The sequence below is a fragment of the Falco rusticolus genome, chromosome 2, assembly GCF_015220075.1.
Source record: "Falco rusticolus isolate bFalRus1 chromosome 2, bFalRus1.pri, whole genome shotgun sequence".
Lineage (NCBI taxonomy): Eukaryota > Metazoa > Chordata > Aves > Falconiformes > Falconidae > Falco > Falco rusticolus.
Genome location: NC_051188.1, coordinates 7,524,050 through 7,545,837, shown reverse-complemented (window position 1 = coordinate 7,545,837; position 21,788 = coordinate 7,524,050). Strand labels below are relative to the sequence as shown.

The window sequence follows — 21,788 nt, the reverse complement described above, 5'->3', positions numbered from 1 at the left end:
AGGAATTTAAAAAGTAGGCACAGTCTACAGAAAGAGGGATTTAATTGGAAAACAGGGACTCTGGAAAGAATTGAGGGCTTCCTTGGAGAAGCAAAACTCCTACCAGGTTTTATGAAATGTGAAAAACATGACAAATTGGAAATGAGCCAGCAATGTGCGCTTGCAGCCCAGAAAGCTAGTCGTGTCCTGGGCTGCATCAAAAAAGCTTGGCCATTAGGTCAAGGGAGATGACTCTCCACCTCTGCTCCAGCCTGGTGGGACCCCACTTGCAGTGCTGCATCCAGATCTGGGGCCCCCAGCACAGGGAAGACATGGACCTGTTAGAGAGGATCTAGAGGAAGCCACAAAGATGATCAGAGGCTGGAGCACCTCTCCTCTGGAGGCAGGCTGAGACAGCTGGAGTTGTTCAACCTGGCTCTGAAGAGAACTTCTTGTGGCCTTGAAGTATATAAAAGAGACTTATAAGAAAGATGGAGAGAAACTTCTTACCAGGGTCTGTAGTGACCGAACAAGGGGGAATGGTTTTAATTGAAAGAGGGTAGGTTTAGATCAGATATCGGGAAGAAATTATTTATGCTGAAGGCGGCAAGGTGCTGGCCCAGGCTGCCCAGAGCAGCTGTGGGTGCCCCATCCCTGGCAGGGCTCAAGGCCAGGCTGGACGGGGCTGGGAGCAACCTGGTCTAGTGGAAGGTCCCTGCCAATGGCAGGGAGCTGGTACTAGATGATCTTTAGGTCTTTAAAGGTCCCTTCCAACCCAAACCATTCTCTGATTCTATGATTCTATGCTTATTTTGGAAAAATTTAACTTAATCCCCAGATGTGCTTTTGAAAAGCAGTAGATCCAATTAGTAGCGAAGGGCAGTAGAGAAGCAATTTCACTTCAGTACAGTGCACCACAACTCTGATGCAGGAGTAGTGCATAATATTAAAGTGTCTACATTTTAATAAGGGCGTTGTAAAACAAGACCTAAGGAAAGAGAAGAATGAAATGATTCAAAGGATAGGGAACCATTTTCTTTTAGTAAAAGGCTAAAAACTCAAGCTGTTTAACTTTCCATCTGCTGACCGAGAAGTGATTTGAATGCAGTGTTTAATATAGTAGAAAAAGCCATAACAGGAACCACTGACTGTAAACTGTTGCCAGACAGCTTTACACTGGAAATGTGGCACACGGTAATAGCAGGGAAAGCAACCATCAGAGCAAACTGCCCAAGCAAGCCATGCCTTCTTTATTACCTGATACCTTTCAGGATGGAAGGCCTTGAGGAGAGATATAAGTCTTTGAAATGTAAATGTTCTTTAGGCCAGTGCAAGTTAAGGCTTAAGGAAACGTGACTAAATCTAATGGGTCTTCAAGCAGCCTGCTCTTATAGCCTCTCCTGGCCTTAAGCTCCCTCAGTCTTGCTTCCTGTGGATTGACTCATGGAGAATAAAGATCAGGCAAGTATGTGTGCGCTGCCTGTGTTTCACGTCTGCCCCGAGCTCTACTGACATCAAATTCCTGAAATTACATGTGAACACATTTCTTTCCCGAATCACTTAAACAGGCTCTCTGATGAATTGGTGCTTTAGCAGCATGCGCCAAAGTGTGAAGAGAACAAAAGCGCAGCGAAGACCTGCAGTGAAGAATATAGATGGGTATACGAGAAGTGTTGGATGATGTGATCACCTACACAAACACCAAGGAGCACCTGGACCAGTGACAAGTGGGGAAACCCCTGAACTTACATCTGAGAAGACTTTTTAGATAGTTCAGACCTGGAAGATTTGCAAGAACTGCCGTGGAGATACAGAAGGTGGTGATCACAATTCAGTAGGTAGAAGTCTTTCACTCCCCCCATCAGTACTACACTGGCACTTGATGTGATAAGGACACCATCATAATTCTGGACTCTAGCTTTGCTGAAAAAAAATTAATAGCATATCCTGAAAGGTTAGGCGTTCTAATCCCAGTGTCCTGGGTAATACTGACTTAAATTTTAAATTTCATCGGTTGATTTTCCTGGCATTTTCACTTATTTTTACTTCTTGTTATGAGTTACATGCACTGTTCAAATAGCTGATTGGTTCTTCCTCAGATAGCTGTCACATGCATTTCAGTACCTGGAAAAGTTTTCTGTATACACTTCTATCTCTCTAAGTTCTTATGCTAATGCATAATCTGTTAGTATGCATTAACTCACAGAGGCAGAGGGAGATTTAAATCATATTGTTATGTGCTAGGAGGTAGCCAGGCCAAAATAAATACCACATGGATATCAAAATTGTTCATTTTGATGGGAATGACAACAAAAGTTAATGCTTAAGATTAATCACGTGCTTGCATATCTTTCTATGTTAATTCTTTTCTATTGTGTATTCATTACAGAGATTGGCTAATGGGAATCCTGAAATTTTAATACAAAGAGGTTCTTTATTTTGTGGGTATTGAAAAGTCTTCAAAGACAGGAGACAATTCAGTCAAAAAATTCAACACCCCTTCCCCTGGCTGATGCCAGTACCCGCTCTGTTCTCCGCCACATGTTCCTCTGCACTGACTGCCTAAGGTGCTCTCTGAGAGGAACCAGTTTCTTCCTTTGTAGCTTATTAGGTCTCATTGGGAAGGGTTTTTCTTTCCACTGATTTTCAAAAAAATCGCTCCTTCAAACTGCATGCAGATAATTTTGTGCTTCTTAGGCTGATAAAAAAAAAAAAAAAGTGTTGGTTCATATCATCAAACCTCAGGATTCATATATGTGAGAGATATATATACACCTTACGTATACAATCCTTATAGTTGTAGGATCTGAAGAGTGTACTAATAACTGGCAATATTCTTTACAAGTAATATTTTCTTCTAAATCACTCAGGCCATTAAATCTGAAGTCAGCAGAGATAAGCGTGTCTAAGAAAAAAGGACAAATTAAGCTTATGAACTAAGAAATGGTTGAAATGGAGAAAAAATATGGCAATAGGGCTAAGAATGAAGGACATGATATCGTCTTTTCTAAGGAAAAAAAAAAGGAAAGGAAAAAAAAGCACTGTGAGGAATACAGATCAGGAAAAGCACGAGATAAAAAGGAGGTGATTACAGAAAATGCACTATACCATCTGGATAATGTTTGACATCAGCAAAAGCAAACAAGAATCTGAAGAAATACATGTTCCCAATTATAATTATACATAATATATCATAGCTAGTATAATGAAGACTTCTTTAGGCAAGGTTGGTTTCTACTTTCTATGCTATTCCTTACTTTTTAAGTTCCTTGTAACATTTTATTTCCTTTTGGCAGCATTATGTCCTTTCTCTCTGACTAGTACATTAAGAAAGTTCCTTTCACTAATATCTTCTGAAAATGTTTTACACATATGAAAGATAATTTCAGAAATATCACTAGAATAAAGAGGTCATACCAAATGAGAAGAAATTTTGTCCAATTCCACAAGTATTTTCAGGGTATCACTCAATATTTTGATTTCTTTTGGCCCATAGAAGAATTATATATAAACTATACTAAAATGTCAAAGAGTTTGGTTTTATTAATTACCACAGTTGTTTCTCAGTATTATGTGCCTAAGATATCCATGTTAAAATAGCATCCCGTTTTTTTCTGGCAACAGCACTGAAAGGGGGATCCAGTACTGCATCCTGAGGTGACTGATGGCCTAGAGAGGCTGAAGACTGGACGGAGGTTGCTGTTAGAAAATTCTGCGTTTATGAAAATGGTTGGAGAAGTGTAGACACTTTATTCCCGCGTATTGCAATAAGGAACCATATGGAGTTTGGGATATATTATATAAATTGGTCTAGCCGCTAGACTGAGAAGCCGTGTCATTAATCTTGAATCCACACAAGATGAATATTAAAGCATTTCTCTTCATCACTTTGCCCAATATGTACAACAGCAGTAAATTAGATATATTTTAATTGACTTATCCTTTGGGGAATTGCTAGTGTGTGGGTTTTATGAACCTCCTCACTATGAGCAGACAGCAATCTCAAAATAAAGTGATGCATCCTGACTTCCCAGGATTAAAAAGAAATAGTAAGTCTGGGCAAGATTTTGCAGTTGATCAAAATCTCCCTTGAAGGACAGAATGACACAAACAGCAAGCAGAAATTTCCAATTAGCTGCTCATAACACACTGCTGAGCTGCTTTGATATCTTCTCAATATAGAGGCTAAGATGACTATTGCTCTTTGAACATTTTAATGGATATTAACATGTGTACTTTGTGACAAACTTGGACACCATCACCCCCTCCCCCCCTATATACCATAGTATATGCAGATGTATTGAAGAATATATGACTATGAGAATATACCGGTTAAAGAACACTCAATCGGCTGGACATCTGTACAGTTACAACCAATGTAAAAATTAAGGGTTATTTAACTGACAACAAACTTACAAATATTAAGATTTAGGCAGAATGATACCAATTGCCTGAGTAAGCAGAAAAGGGATTAGTAAGATTTTGTCACAAGTTTTATTCATAAGTCTGTCACAATGACTGTTGTTATTTTAATTATGGTATTTGAAACCAAGCAAATGCAGCAATATCCAAATGCAATTAAATAAGAAGCAGTTTGCTCTCAAGAAAAATAATGAGATGGGCAACAAACACATTTCTTTTTGGAAGATACTTTTGTCAAAATCAAAAGGGTATTTTATGAGGAACATGAAAACCTCAAATGTTGTCCACCAGTGAAGCTGTGGAACAGATTAAAAAGTGTGCATCTGACCGAAAATGTAACATGTTTAATAAGGCATTGATTAGAATTTCCAATAGAAGTGCCATTTATTCAAAATATTTTAGTGCATGAGATATGTGTATGTGATATGCATGCATTTCAAATTATTAGACCAATTTTCATTAGCAGTCCCTACATCAGCATGCTTTTGAGTGCTAAAAATGCTTTACTCTGATTCATTTTCTGCGTCAGTATATAATTTGATGTCAGAATTAGCATTGATTCTTTTCAACCTCTTCCCTTTCACAATATGCTGTCACCCAGGTTTGCTTGATCACCTCACCAGTGTTAAATACGTATTTTTGTTTACCGAGCTGAACACTGGCAATGCTAAAATGACTCCAGAATCCCATTGTGCTCCAGATAATGGAATGAGATACAGAGGCAGGCAGCGCAAAGCAGTGGAGAGTCAATTTGTTCCAGTTAGTGGTGGGAGAGGGGAAACAGGTCCCTTAGCTCGGTGGCAGTGCGAACCTATTAAAGCCGTGCTGTACCTGGCATTGCCCTCCTCTTTGGCTCCGACACTGTCACATGGCTCCCTCCAGGAGACTGCTGGGAATGGGATATTTACCTGTACTATTTTTTGGAGTTTCTTTTTAAATATAAATAAAAATATTCTTTCTGAAGTCTAATAAGGCAATATGTACAGAAGTAGAAGAGCAGCAGTCCCTGAGTAAATACTGAAGTTGTTGCAATTCTCTACTGACTGACTGGAACAACCAATGTCAGCATATTAATACAAAATGAAAACAAATGACCAGACAAAAATTAGCCATCAATTGGAAGGCCTTAATCTCTCTCTACATAGTACAGTATGAAAATCTTAAGCTTTGTGACAGCAATGACTGATTTTAAGTGAACAGTTTACAGCTAAACCAGCAAAGCTGCAGTATTCAGGAACACTCCACCGAACCTAGTTTAGTGCACCTTGTAAAATTTGTGCTTACTTCACAGAGTTATTTATACTTCCTTCACATTAAATACCCAAGGACCCATAAAAATATTGCTTTTAATCTGTGGGACCCTCCTACATCTAAAAATACATTTGTCGCCTGGTAAACCTGGATTTAAAACCAAAGGTTCGTAAAATTAAATTGGATTAAAACTGAATTACATTTTAAGAGAATGCAACATCACTTGTCCAAAGCCTTAGACTCTAGTTTTAATCATGATGGAATGCAAGACAATTGAGACCCAGTCTTCACAATGTGTCTCCTACAAACAGGTTTTCTTATTTAATCAGTCATTGTCATCCTTTATTCCCTGGAGTCAGTTGATGTGACATTCCTTGCACCCCAGCATCCACAGAGGCTGTAGGCACTTAAAACCTTAAATTATAGCACAGTAGGAAATTCTGTCTTAACTTTGTCACTTCAGATTTCTCACTATGATAAGAAAAACATCTATATCCCCTTCCTTAAAGAAAAAAAAAAAAACAAACAACAAAAAGATAAAAGAATCTAAGAAACACAAAAGTGCAAAGATGAACAAATAGAAAATCCATGTCTTCTTTATGAAGCTGACGCATTTTTTTTTCCAGGTTACTTCTGCACCTCCCCCCTCTGAATTATGTACTGTGTTATGTCATTAGATCTACAGCCAGCTTAGGCATGTTAGGTATATACAGTACCATGCATATTTATGGTAGTCAGCCACAATAAACAGATGGTTTGCGTACACACAATGTCATTTTGTTCTCAGCAATTCACAAAAAGCCTGGAAAGGCGTTTCACTGATTAGGACTGTTGGTCAAGAGCTACATTTAGCTAAGCATCTTTCATGAAAGCAAACGGTAATTTTCTCTTCCACCTGGAAGTGGAATGTGAGCTTTGTTTAGCCTAAGACTGGCAGCTCAAGTAATCTGGACCGTCACATCTTTACCCATCATTTCCATTTCCATTTAACTTTTCATTTGATTTCAAATTGACAGATCTGTAAATGAAGTGCTTACAGTGGTAGAAAATTTCTGTAATCTAAGTTTGTAAAAAGGATGTATGACAAGCTCAAGACAAATGTTTCAGGCATTAGATTAGAAGATGTACACTAGTTAGGTTCTAGTAAGATCAAGTCTTTAATCATTTGGCTTGCCAGTTTCAAATGCACCAAACTGGTTATTGGATAAGGTTCAGGTCACAGTGTCACAGTTTTCAAAACATACTTTTGTGTGGGTTTTCTTTAACAGAAAGTTCATCAGTAAAAGGCTCTGGATTATTCTTATTATTTCTCCTTTCATCAGATATGACCATCTCAAGTCATGTCAGTAGAGGACTGAAACCCAACTTTGTTCTCTTCTAGCAGAGTGAATGTGCTGAACTAAGCAACTCCTTTACCAGTATGAGGTTATATACTGACTCATCTTACAGAAACAGCCAATCTCTAGGTACTCAACAGAAGGAGACAGACTAATGTAGGACTGTCTGTGCAAGCCTGCGAGGAAACATATTTCTCTCCACTCCTAAGAACTTCAGCCTGAACTATATTTGAAAAGTCACATGCACCTGTACTTAAAATAATAATAATAAATTAAAAGCAGCTGATCAAATTATTGAGAAAATACTTTAGCTTGTGACTATATTATACAGCTATAAACCCAATGGTTTTAATAACTAATATTCCAGCCCATTCAGTAACTTCAAATGCAAGAAATTCTGGTGTTATTTATGTGATACCTCTTAACTTCCTACAAATGCCTCCAGGACATTGTAATATGGAGCACTATTCCAAAACTCTGCTCTATTATAAATATTTGCTTCACAAACCAAACGCTAAAAGATAGGGCTTCATGCTATTCTGCCCCAGAATTAGCTTTAAATGTTAAAACATATTTATTTGTAGCAATCTAAGAATATATTGCCTGTTTCCTTACACTGGCATTGCCTGTGCACTAAAACCAGTCCCACTGAAAAGGAAAAGTTTGACATCAAGGGCGTGAGTTTCCATGTGCTCTTAAAAGAAGGAATTACATCAGGTTTGAGCTCTTCAATCCACTGTTACTGAAGAATCACAGACAGTTGCTTGGGTAATGAATTATTTGGGCTACTTATTTATTTAACCAGGATATGAGATGCCTGGTCATGTTTATAGTTAGAAGGCAATCTGTTTTATGAGATCTGAAAAATCATAGAACAGCAGAAACAATAAAAATTTCCCATATATTTATTTTTCAGAAACAGTCCCTTTGCATGAACCTGTTGAGCCTCCACTCATAAAGCCTACTTGTTAACTTGACTAATTCATTATTTGTAAAAACATCAAATAAAGAATATAATAAAGGACCAACAAAATGAGTTACATCGTATGAAGACAGATATATGAAGGACAAGTTACACAACACACAAACTCCAGGGCACAGAGAATTTCTGTTTGACTATTAATCTAGGACAAAAAAAAAATCTATTTTGCAGCAGTTTATGGAGCACCTTTGTTTCATATCACCCAACTAATTCCTAGGACTAGAACACCAGTGTGTTTTACACCAATACTTGTACAATAGCTTGATGTAATAAATTTTATTTTCAGTCTTTTTAATATTAACAAATACTAAAGTCACAGTTCTCAAATACCTCTACAGCTGCACAGATACTGGAAGATTTATACACAGTTGCCATGTAAAGTCCTGTTTCTTCAGATAACCTGACAGTTAAAATATTGATAGATAACATAATAATACTGATTATTGCTTGACTAGGTAATATAATACTTGACTTTTCAAATCTATATCTTATATGAATTTTCTGGTGTCATCTGCTCTAAGACAGTAACAAAACTGTCCACCTCTTTAGAGGTTTTCCCATGTTAAAGACTAAAAGATACTCTATGGATTTAGATGTGGCTCAGTCTTAGCTTTGTTGCAGATTATTGTTGCATTTCTATGAAATATAGTCAACACAGAACTAAGAAAGCAAGAAGAAAGGAACTTTAACCAGTTAACATTGTATATCCTTTACTCAGCAAACAGCAGACACTTATTCCATAGGTAATCTATGAACACATTTTTCTTCTTTCTTTTTCTCTGTTCCCGTATCTTTTTTTGGCTTGTTCAGACCCGCTCTTCCCCAGATGCTACCTCTCTATAGAGACTTTTCAGTTATGTTTCTCTAATTTGTCATCAATCTTTCCTTGTCTCCCACCCCAATTTACCCACTGTCACTTTCTCTCTCATCCCAAATCATCCTCTTTGCCAATAAATATAAAGACCAGGGGGGGAAATTTAGCAATGTTATAAAAATCTAACCTGAGAAGAAAAGTTTCACTCTTTGAGATCAACTACTTGTGCAAAAACTACCTCTCTCCTAGCAGCTAAAGAAGGCAAGTGCTGACATTCATCGAAAAACTTTGGAATTTGCTTAGCAATTACTTAACTTAAACTGCTGAATTGCTAGGAAGGGCAGCAAATAGGAAACCCTCAAAAGATTTTTAAAAAAATATCTTGACTTAGAAGTCAAGAAGTCATCCAGTTGTTTCAAAAGTCACGGGAAAGGTTTTATATTCTGTAAACGTAAGTAAAATTTCTACCTGCTGATACCAGACTCCAGCTATCTCCAAATTACTGTTTTCCTTTCCTTCTGCTACACTTGGAAGGAGAGAGTAAGATTTAGCCATTTATTATAGACCTAGCTTTTTTCCCCCATTATGAAATGGCCCTGTGAAAGCTCTGTTAATTCATCTGCAGAAGAAATGAAAAATAGTTATTGCCAGAAGTAGGAGAAGCTAGAACGTGTGGCTAAGCACACTGTCAGCCTGGTGCACCACCTCTTGGCCCAGGGAGCACAACTTACATCCATCACAGTGGAAAACACTGGGTTCTTTTTCTCCCATAAGGTTGTGTTGCAGAGGTAAAAATGGTGTTCAATAATTCTTCAGAATAGACAGGGAAGAAGTTTTATCCCTTTTGTCCCAAAGTATCTGGTACACGAAGATCATGGGAAAAAGTCCTTGTGGCCCCTTCCAGTACACACTTTTGGACCCCTTCTGTAAGTGAACACCCACTCCTTTTGCACGTGTTACAAGGGCTCAGAGATTTCCCAAAAATGAGAGTAAAATTGGATCTTGTGCAGGTTCAGTTTCTATCAAGTTCTCAGGAATGGCAGTGCAGGTTCAGTTTCTATCAAGTTCTCAGGAATGGCACTTGAAATCCGTCAGCAAAATATCCCCCAAAGATACTCCTTTACCATCTTTCTTTACATTAATAATTAATTAAAAATTATCAGTAGTTGGTGCTATCTTAGCATGTTTTTATACCTCTTCTTGCCTACTTCACCTATTTTTATTTTTTCCTCTACTTCATTCAGAAACTATCTGGGAGAGGGACTGTCTTTTCATCCTGTGTTCCTATGGCACCACTGCCTTACACTCTGTTTTCTAGTTTCCACAACAGATAGAAAGACAGCAGGGGAAAAAAATCCCTGAAAGGAGTTGATTTTGCATATTTTGTTAGCACTGATTAATGAAAAGCCCCTTAACTGCTGGAAAAATGTATTAATTTTTTTACACGTTCTGGCTGAGATTTTCAATTTTCCAAAAGGATGTATTTACCTGAACTGTAAATGCAGATTATGTCAGAAAAAAATACTTCACTAAAGTTTACTCAAAATTTTCTATTTCACTGCAAAAATAATACCTGAAAGTTGCACCATCCATGACATCACTATGATATAAAAGGTTTGTAGTGTGCTTTTGCCAACAGGGACTCGGCAAGGTCAGGGAAAGAGAAGGCAAAACCAAAGCAAAGTAGCCAAGTATTTCAGAGTTACCAGTAAAAAAAGTAGCTTAGCACTGTAGGAGTGAAAATGAAACAGATGAAAGAAAAAGATGAACTGAACTTTTAAAAGTGACACAGGTGTGGCTAGGAAACAGGTTTTAAATTTGGATGCCTACAATGTTTAGTTCTTAGTCTGTAATTTCACTCTTCAAAATCAATCCCTGATTTATTTCAGTGAAAATCACAGTATCATAGAGTTATGGAATTAAAATTTGAGCTGGAAGTGATGTGTGCCATGTAGTCCAACTTCGTCTTAAAGTAGAACTAACTTCAAAGTTAAAGTGGGTAGCTTGTGTCCATATTATTTTAGAAATAATTTCAGGCCTTCAGAAACCTTCAAAGGAGCTTTGAAAATCTGGGATCCAGAAGTTCTGTGGAGTTTAAGCTGAAGGACAATATAAGCTTAGAAATGGACAATTCTTTTCATAGAATTTCTAAGCAAAATGGAAGAATTTTGGTCATTGGAAATTTAGTTCAATGAGCTGAATTGCGTATTTTGAAAGGAATAAAGGCCTTCAGAGATCACTAGAGGAAGAAGCGGCAGAAACCCTTTGAATATAGGACAGAAATGAAGAATGAGCTATATTTTCCTTGTGTCTGTAAGGTTATAAATACGTAACTGTGAGAAGTCAAAACAAAACCTGCAATTTTCAAATCCCTATGGCCAAAGTGAGATATAACTGTTCTTAGATAAGTAGAATACATTACGATTATGTGTGTGTGTGTGTGTTGGGGAAGATTTAAGACAGTTCATTCAATGATAATTAAAACCTGCAGCAGAACTGAAGGCTTACCTAGTAAAGAAGCTATTTATATTCTACTTCTCAACAATACACTCTGCCTTGTAGAAAACAAAGCTATAGCAGAAATATAATTTGTTTAATTCTCCGGGATTTCTGTGTTTGAATTAGACAATTGAGTAACATTTTAATTTTTATTAAACACAGTTGGAATAAAGAGCATGCTTGGCTCACATTCAGGTGCTGAACATGGAAAGGTATCTTAATTGCCTGTGTTTGATGGGATTTAACTGGTTCTTGATGTCTAAAATTTCTACAGGTTTTAGCTACAGATTAAATTTAGCCATTCCTCATTTGTAATGCAATCAGTAACAATGTTTTTTGTAAGCAAGAACAGTAATTTTTTCCCAACAAAATAAAAGTGTTACTTTTTTGTTATTGAGGGTTGGCTGCGGTAGAAGCTGAGGGGCCAGGTGAGTTAATCAGTTTGCTCTTTAAACCTCTTCCTTTTTGTTTCCTAAGATTCTCTAAATTTTCTACTAATACCTATATCTCTTTTCAGTACTTCACTGAATAAAGGGTCTGAATAAAAATGCTTTTAACTAGATGCCAACATCAAGAAAAAAAATTAAACCAAACATTTTCTTTTCAGAGATATAGTCATTTGATGTTATGGAAAGTTCTACATTTCCCTATTGCACTAAGAAAGAAAAAGGTACAATTTGAATCCAGTTTCCCTGAAACACAGCTCTGTACTGTAAAAATATCATTTTATCATGATCACTTTTACCCTGGGAAATACTTTTTCAAATAATATAAAAAAATAATTCCACTTGAAGCTGTAAACTTCTTATGAACAGTTTATATAATCAATCAAAAGGCTTTGTGCTGTCTACAGAAAGAGCATGCATTACTAATAAAATTAAAGACACTGTTTATATAGCTTATATTTCACAATTGTGTTTTGAACTGGTGAAGATTTGCAAGTATGAAGCAAAATCATTTCAATCCCTTAGTTGGAGACTGAATAAATTAAAAAATTAAGTAGGACAGTTTACTGAGGCAGGAAGCTTCAATATAAAGTAAAGGCACATAAGAGTACACTTTGAGATACAACGTACACCTTTTGCAGAAAGACTTTACCATTGCAATAACTGTTTTACCTTAAGCAACAAATTGAATTATGACTAATTTCTGAATTTACACCCAGAGCTTAAAGAACTACATCAGTCGTTCCCGAAGGTCAGGGATATCCCAATTTGAAAACTTTAATAAATAACAACAAATAAAGTATTTAGTTAGGATGTTGCCTCCAGAAGAAATACAAGCACTTACTTATGTTTCTTGAAGAAAATTACATTTAGCTGCAAAATTTTGAAGAGATCTGAAAAGGTAGTGGATCAGATTATGACTTCAGGCTCCTGAAGTTTTCAGAAGCTGTGTTCCTCAGTTCCTTACTGCTGTGTAATGATGACTCCATGCAATAATTTAAGATTGTCTAATAACTTTTAAGATTGTCTAATAACTTTCAAGATTATAAAGATTACTGCTTTTTTGATTCTTTAGCCTTGGAAGCTCTGGGTCAGACTTTCAGAGTTGGGAAGCACTTGTAGCTCTCATGAATGCAGAGCTGCTTATCCAACCTAAGTTGATTTTATAACTAAATAATCAAAAAATCCCAGATGTTTCCACTAAGCAAGTTATAATGGAGGTAAGTGCAATTTTAGCCCCATCCAGAGTAAATTGCTAATAAAAAATAATTAGATTAAAAAAAATAGTTTATTTATCACGAGCGGAAAAAAACTCAACCTCGCAATGAAGTTAAGAACGGTTTGATATTACAAGTTGACCACATAAGCTCGTCTATGAAAGAAAAGGAATGCAGACGGTGTATAATTAAAGCCCACCAGCTCTTACTTTTTACTGCCTAGGAATGAGATTGATTTCCTCTTCCTTAAAAAGGGCTAACTCCTTCACTCTAATGTAAGGCATCTTTCATCTAAGTTACCAATATACATCTCACCGTTTCCGTGAGGCAGATGGTATAGGCACCACAGGATGCACGAACAGACGTCTTCTCCTCCGGGAGGAAATATGGAGTATATTCAGCAGTGCAGTGAGGTTAGGGCTTACTCCAGAAACCAGGGTTAGTGGATGGTCAGGACCACCCACCCATGTGCTCTACAGGAGGCTACGGGAACACAAATATTCAGCATTTTTGGGTTTGTTTCTCAAGAATGCAGGAAGTGCCTTCAGAAACTGCACAGCTACACAGGTGCATCCTGGAGCCCTCAAAATTGGGTGCTTGTACAGAAGGGGCTGTGAGACTGAAGTCACCATCATCTCAGAAAGTAGCTGTATCCAAGCTACCAGCCTCAGTGGCAAATCTTTACCTAATGTGATTTAAAATAACTGAACCCCATAGTTTTTAAAGTTTATGTAATGGAAGTGACAACTGACCCAGCACCACAGAATACAATTATAATTAAGAGGAGACTTTTCTGAAAAATGTCTGTGGTGCCTTGGGGAACAATGTAGGTCACAGCATCAATTAAAAGCAGAACAACCTCTTCATTGCCTCTGTAACATTTAACCCCGAACCATTTTGTTGCTGTAAATTAAACAATCCATGCTGCATTACATCACAGGAGTGAAAAAATCAAGAATTAACTAGTTTAAAAACTCATTTCAAGCTCCAGCACTCACTTCACCCCATGTAACATGGGTAAGTGATACAGAATACTGATGTTACCACTATTTGGCTCAGCTTCATTGAGTAAAAGTGCTATCTGTACTTTCAGTTTATATTATCTGGATATTAATATTAGACCTCTGCAGGAAAGTATCTGAGAATTTCTTAACTGAGGATTAAAATCAGCAGTTACCTTTGCTGCTGACTGTATAGGAGATGTAAGATTGCTCAAGATTTTAGGTAACTGGAAGTTTTGGTAACTGGAAGGTCTAGTGAACACTCTTCTGTGCAGGGAAGTGGAATATAGAAATAAATCACTTCAGATAAAATGTGTCTTCAGGGGCCACTACAGACAGTTTACCTAATTACTTTTCTAGGAGTATAAGAGATATCAATGATGATTGTTAATAGAAGCCACCCAACAATTTGAAGACTTTCACTTCGAAAGAATTGCCCACAAATAGCGTCCCTTTCTAATATCAATACATCTCTGTTTCTTAACAACAAAGTGAATTTCCAGTAGCATTTAAGCCAGAAGAAAGGTCTTTGGTAATAAAACCTCACAAATGTTGTCTACTTTTGTAAGTGTTCAACTAGAAATAGTGGGCAATATCTTGGATTTGTTTAAGTCTTCTGAAGTTTTATCATTTGCTTGAGTGAGAGGGAAATCACATTCTTCTGCTCAGCCTGTGATGTTGGAAGGTCAACTACACAGCGGTGATAAGCTGGAGTGCCTGAGCAATGTCTGACAAAGCCCATAAGAAAAACCACAGTAGAACATCAACTGACGCCACAAGAAAAGGGAAAATAAATGCATAAAGTGCACCTATCCAACTATCCTGCTACTCATGAGTAATTATAAATAACGAAAAGGTACTGTAGGCAAAATTAGACCTCCTAATACCCATGCAGTGTTTTCAGCACAAAAATTCTTCATGGAGAAACGAGTGAGTTCACAATTCTATAGGGATATGTAGGCAAGAGCAAAGACTCATTTCTAAAAAATTAGCAGGGGAAAAAGCTCAATAGCTATGTTAGTTAAGAAATATCTCCCTAAGAACACAAAGGAAATGGATCTGCACATCAGAGAAATTCCACTTAATACAACTAGGTTTTGAGACTTGAACTCTGCCTACATCCTCCACTGCATTTTTCACATTACAGTAAGGACCATGGGAGCTCAGTTCCCTTTTCCCAGTTGAAAGGTAATTATGCAAAGCATCTTAACTTCTGATGAGCCCTGTATCCATTGCTATAACATCTCAGTACCAGTGTTAAGGCCTGGAACTCCACTGTTGTAGGCTTTCAGTGAACCCACAACACAAAAACAGAGTGGCCAAGCTTCAGAGAGTTTCCATTCTGAGTTGATTCTGTTGAGAGACAACAGACATAAACCATTGCTCAACAGTACTCATCAGGATTTGGCCAAGGTCTTAGACGCCTCATTACCTAGCCATTGATTTTTTTTTAGATGTTAAGACAAACCAGACTTTGCTGGTGAATTGAACAAAAAGCATGAAAATCTTTCGGAAGTCTTCACAATTGAACAATGGGCCCTTCCATCCTTGCCTAACTGGAGAGGTGAGTCACTTTCTCCCAGTGAATGATATAGGGTAAGCAGGATGGGAATAAGAGAAGACAGTTTATTTTAGGTGCAAGTCAAAGCAGGGAACTAAAAAATAAATTTTATAATGGGGTGTAGTGGGGGGAGAAAAACAAAGCTGATTTTAAATATACTTTCACTCGGGGTTGATCAGCACACCTATAGACTTGCAGACTGAAGGGGTCTCGGTTTCTTCTGACCTCTAAATGTCCTAGAATGCTACAGTATGATAATGTCTCATTCACCACTGAGCATACATGTAATGGTTGTACAGTAATGAATTAGTTATATGTAAACCAGATAGAAAATGTCTAAAGACTCTTCAGGCACTATTGTGCTTCTTAAAACACTTCAAAAGAAAGGAAAATGTTATGTCTCTTTTACAGTCAGGAAAACAAAGGCAACGAAAACGAAGCAAGCTGCTGAAGGTGACTCAAGATAGCAGTTGCAAAGCCAGGAATTCAAACAACATATCTTGTCTAGAATCTCATTTTAAAGACCATCTAAACTTCAACCAGTTATATAAAATGTCACTGAGACGTAGATGGCAGACAGTCATGCAGCACTGAAACGTCACACCCTCCAAACCAAACCTTGCTGTTTTAAGCAAAATTTAGCTACTCCAGATTACAAGCCAATGAAGGAAAATTAATTCAGAAATCAATGATCTTGGAAAGATTCAAACTTCATTCTCCACATGTGTTGGCCATGAGATGGTTGTACTGAGCTTTTTATCTGGTCTATTATGAAGTTTGGGGAAAAAAAAGACTAAAAAGACATATCTCCAAAAAAAGCACAATACAGTGAACCGAAGTACCTCATAACATGTGACTTTTTTTTTTTTTTTTTTTTTTTTTTCCTGGGACATTAATAACAGAAGTGTGGATGACAAATAATACAGGAGTCACTCATTTTTTGTGGGAAGCCTCTTCATGTAAGGGGACAACAGCAAAATTTCAAAAGGTAGCTGTGTATGGCATGCCTCATAGCTTCTGCATAGAGTCTGATTGATTCATGATTGCATTAAAATGCAAGCTGCAAATCTCAGGCCAAGGAAAATGTAAAATGAGAAAAGCAGCGCTAGCCTCTATTCATCCATGGGAAGAAAGTAAAAAGGAAGTAAATGCTCTCATTAGACCAAATAATACAGCTCCACATTTCTTCATTTGAAATACTGGCTGGGGAAGAAGGTGATAAACTGCATTAGTTATATGGGTTGAATCTCCCTCAACCATATCATCTAATCCCACATTCCTGTACTGAAGAAGTTTTTGCTGACGCTGCTGGAGAAAGGCACCTAAAAGATTCAGGGTTTAAGGCAGAAAGTATCACTAGATCATTGAGGTTAGCCTAATGTACTGCAGCACATAACACTGACAACAATAACTTGTCTTAACCTAAAGTGTGCCTATCTATTTCAGAAAAGCATCTAATCTGGAAAACATAACAAGATTGAGATCTACTACCTCCCTTGATAGCTTGTCCTATATTCTCACTGCTAGGAATGCCTGCCCAGCATTTGTTTGCTTTCACCATGGTAGGTATTCTGCTTTTCTCCACTACTCTGAAGAACCCTTTTATTCCCAGTGTCTCCATAGGAATACACTGTTGTTAAATCATATCTATCTCTGGAAGAATTTTTCTCCACCCTACTCTCTTTTCTGTCTTTTCATACATATTTAATATCTTTTAAAAGTATAGACTCCAAATCTTGGTGTGGTGTTTCCATAACCTTACTGGTTTTACGTACAAATCAAACCACCTCCTTATTCTCAACTTTCAGTCTTTTTTCAACATTCAAAGTTCATAGTACAAGCCCTGCTGAGTTGTCTGTTCTTTCTTCTGGAACATTCTCAGTGTCATTTATTTCCGCTGTAGGGGTCCCCCCTGTGTATGTCTAGCTGGTATTACTTCCTTCTAGCTGTGTAATACCTCTCTTCTAGGTAATAATGATTTTGTTGAAGTGGCCTCTGTTTACCAGGCTAGAATGCAACTGGCTTGTTCTGCCTGACTACTGTGCCCTCTTTTTTCCTACTTTTTCAATCCTTGCTTCATCTGCAAATTTTGCACTCCAAGAATTCATGTTTCCTTCCAAATGATTTGTGAAAATAGTGAAATATGTTGTCCACATCCAATTCTAAATCACAGAAGACAATCCCTCAAAATTTCTGTGTAAAGGTCATTTCTCATTGACTCATACTTTGAGATGTCAGTTCTTAAGGAATACCATTTTGATAAAGTATACTGTTATGTATTTATACCAGGTACAATACAGAATTAAATCAAATGTCTTACAGAAGCCCAAACACCACCTAGGACCATTTATGAAGAAAAATCACATTCTGAAATGAAGTTTATCTAACACAATGGCTTTACTTCAAAACTATGCTGACTATCATTAATTTACTCCAACCATTAATTTATTCTTATGCTTGCTTTCTTAGCTAAATCCTCATTAATCTTTCCAATATTGTCTTCCAGGGCTGACATATAGCTAACCTGCTCTGCAACATTATTTGGGAAAAAAAAAAAGGTAAAAACAAAAGCATGGTACTCACACTCCATCTCTCTGGAATTTAAAATATATTCTAACAGATCTCTTCAGCCTCCTTTTTTAAGGCTCTTAGGTGAAAGTTATCAAGCAATAAGCCTTCTGTTTTACTTTTTTATCACTGGCAGATGTTGTTTAACATGCTTTTAAACACTCAGTGTGTTTGCATAGTAGGGACACTGGATCTTCTACCACCATATGGGCTTGTTAAGGAGCAAACAGCACTTCCCTCCTACTGTGTGCCACTCAGTATTGAAGAGGTATCAGAGTTTTGGTTCATCTTTACATGAATAAATGACACAATTAATTAAACAGTGATTGACGAGCTTCATTTCTTCTTTTAGATGTTACAAAAAAAAAAAAAAAAAAACCAACAACAAAAAAAACCCAACCAAAAAAACAGCAAAAATCAGTTATGTGCATCCAATATAAACCAAGAAATAAGCTTCTTTAAACCTTTCTCAAAATCTTAGGAGGCAGAAATTGAGTGTTTGGATATATACTGTCAGAGTTCTTATCCATTATACTTGCTACTGATTCCTGCTGGGTTGCCACCTTAAGTGCCACATATTTTTGGCCCTTATGTTTAGGAAAATCACCTAGGCATGCTAAGCCATTATAAATTGATGTATATCTGGCAGAGAGCTGTGCAAGGGTCACTCAGAATTGTCATCTGCCCTATTTATCCCAGTGTCTTGTTAACTCTGAAATCAAAGGATAGCAATTTGGACATCAACAATATATCTTTAGACTACTTTGACCAGAAATATCCCATTAGTGTGCATTATCCTGATATCGTAAACTGCCTTCTTTTCCTCCTGAGACTTCAAAGGACTCAGCTGGCAAACAACCAAAATATCAAGTTTCTCACACATCTATTATCATAATGGCAGGAGGTCATACACTGAAAACTGAGAACACAAATGCAACATAAACTAAACTGCATATTTTGATAACAGAAATGTATGGAGGTTAGTATCCTAGTGCAATAGAGTCACCGGCACTTTTGGTTGATTTGGAGTTTCTTTGTACTGCGAGTTTCAATGACAACTCCTCTATTGAAAAAAAATGGATAAACCCCCCACCCCCTCAACAACAACAACAACAAAAAACAACAACCCCCAAGCAACTTCAACAATGCTCTTGTCTGTCAGGTTTTTCAGGTCCATGATAGCAGCACTATTCAACATAAATATACTTAGTCTTCCTGCCCTGTACCCCAGGTTGGTCCTGCCTGTTACACCTCAGAGACTGATTGGATCTCTGCTAGGCCAACAGACAATAAGAAGAAATTTCAAAAAGATAAATGTGACATTTTCCTGAGCACATGAGCTGTGTTATTTGACCATAAAGAACAGTGGAAAGAGACATAAAGACAATGGAAAGAGACAATCATTTTCAGGGCACAATCCACCTCCATCTAAAGGAGACAACCAAAACAGGTTGGAAGAACTGCATCCAGGAAGAGTCTCTCCATTGACTACCATAACAATATCATTGACTTGCATCAGGTGAGGCCAAATTCTTTTCCTCATCAGCCAGATTGTTTTCACTTTGATCAGTACCTAGCTGAGGCTTCTTATATGCCACAGCATCTTGTCAATTATTGAAGCATTTATACAAATATTCTGTTTAACTTGAAATGGGTGCTTTTGAGTCTAGGGCAGCATTGGTGAGAAAAATTGGCAAAACTATGAAGCAGCAATCCAGAAACTATTTCCTTTCCTCACTTATTTCTCACAGCTAAATTCACTACTCTCACCTGTGCATTAGTCCATTCCATTTCAGGAAAAGGTCCCAGCTGAAGGCCTCTACCTGTGGGATTTTCTTCCTCTTGGCCTTTCTGGAAGTACATAGAGACATCTACTCAGGACATGTTCCAAACTCAGATTTCTCATTGTGTTTGCATACGGTGCTTACTTCTGTGGTTTTGCTTCCCAGGTTGCTTTTAGGGGGCTGGGGGCTCATTTTTGCTATATCTGCTTTGGGAAATATCCTGGCATGCCATCTATTCCCCTTCAAGTTGAAAACTGGTGTTAATACATGTTGAATTGGCCAGAGGCTTTCTAACAAAAATGAAATGCCATTATATTATATAATATTCCAAATGTGAGTGCATATTATTGATTATAAATATCTATGGAATAGCTGTTTATTCTTCAAGGGAGAACAAGTAAGTTCTATATATATTATAGAATTAACACTGTACTACTATATTTAATTTTATTTTTAGTATGCAACATCTACCAATCTCAAGTAATTATTAGAAAATCAAGCAAAAAGGCTGTAAGGAATAAATAAATGTTCTCTTGACAGTCCACCCCTTTCTCGCTAAAATTAGAAATAACCCTGTTCCTTCTACATTTTAAAATCCACTCTAATTATCACTGTGAATTTGTGAAGTTTTAACAGAAAGAGACTATACATTTGCTTTTAATGAACATCAGGCTTCATTTTTTGTGAAACGGAAAATCTGCACTGAATTCAGGCTCCCACCTAGGCATGAGTCAACACCACCATAGAAAACACATGAGTTTTTAACAAATAACAGCAATGTGGAAGAGCCCTGTCAGCAAAGGGAGACGCGTTGCAAGGATCACAGGTTTTGTCAATAGCAAAACTACCATGTCTGTAGCTATGCATCCAATATTTTTTTTTTTTACAGAATGTTTAATTCCTAAGGTACTAAAAAGCATTTTTACAAAGGCCACATTCATTATGATGCATTTGTAATACTGATCCTCACCTTGCAGTAGATCACTTTAAAAACTTTTTGTTTCTGTATTGCTAAGGAATACAACTTTTAAAAAAGAACAAGGAGAAAAAAACCCACATTTTTTCACTCTCACCTGCAAGAGTAAGTCTTTTTTTAACACCACTAGGCTAACAAGTCATTCAGGGAAATCTTGAAACACTGTTGGTGTAAAGAGTGGCAACTAATGGTCAAAAAAAAAAGATGGTATAACATTTTTAAAGCTTTTAAAAAGTATATTCTAAGGAAAAGGGACTTCTAGCTCTGCTTAAAAGGATTACTGCTGTCATACAACAGTATTCTTAAGAACTGAGGATTATATTGATGCTGTCAAACTTCAGGCATTTAGGTTTTTCAGCTAGGAGAAGAGTCCGTGGAGACATGGGAAACTCCTGAGAATGGCTCAGGGCTTCAGTGCACTGAGACACCCTTTGGAGGTTGCATTCCCACCTCAGTGAACTGGAATGAATTGAGGTCTGAATATTCAATTGAGCTCATACGTAAAGGATTTTTATATGACAAAATCTAAAGTAACTTATTTTACAGTGTAATGTGTGGCTGCGGATTCCCATACATCAAGATGAAGCCTACCAGGAGCCACTGGGAGGCATTTAAAGGACAAGTCCACAAGGGCTTTGTGTTATTTTGGCCACAGCAATCTTCTGCATATATGTAGTTTAGTTCATGGATTTGGTTCTGGAGACTTTTGAAAAGAAACATGTGGTTTCATAAACACAGATGCAAGAAATGCTCCCAGAGCAGTAAGCACTGCTCTACCGGAGGAAAGATCAAATGCAAAAATACAAAGTAAGGAACATCTACGTGGAGATCATTAACTGAGGCGGAGCCAAGAGTGAGTTTTGTTGCAAAATGGCCTTCCTTCAGAATATAAGTGATTGCTGTGTATAAGGACATGGGTTATAATTATTGTGCTGTAATCATTGATGATAA

General features: G+C 37.2%; 1 protein-coding gene across 10 annotated transcripts in view; it reads right to left on the bottom strand.

The window, feature by feature from the left end:
• DLG2 (discs large MAGUK scaffold protein 2) overlaps positions 1–21,788 on the bottom strand; it is a 1,049,324-nt gene that overhangs the window by 627,783 nt on the left and 399,753 nt on the right. Inside the window, exon 7 of one of the 10 annotated variants that reach the window (XM_037377356.1) lies at positions 19,848–19,928. The exons of the other annotated variants lie outside the window; for them this stretch is intronic. Coding sequence (XP_037233253.1) covers positions 19,848–19,928 — 81 coding nt within the window. The remainder of the gene's footprint in view (positions 1–19,847; positions 19,929–21,788) is intronic. 10 annotated transcript variants of the gene reach the window in all.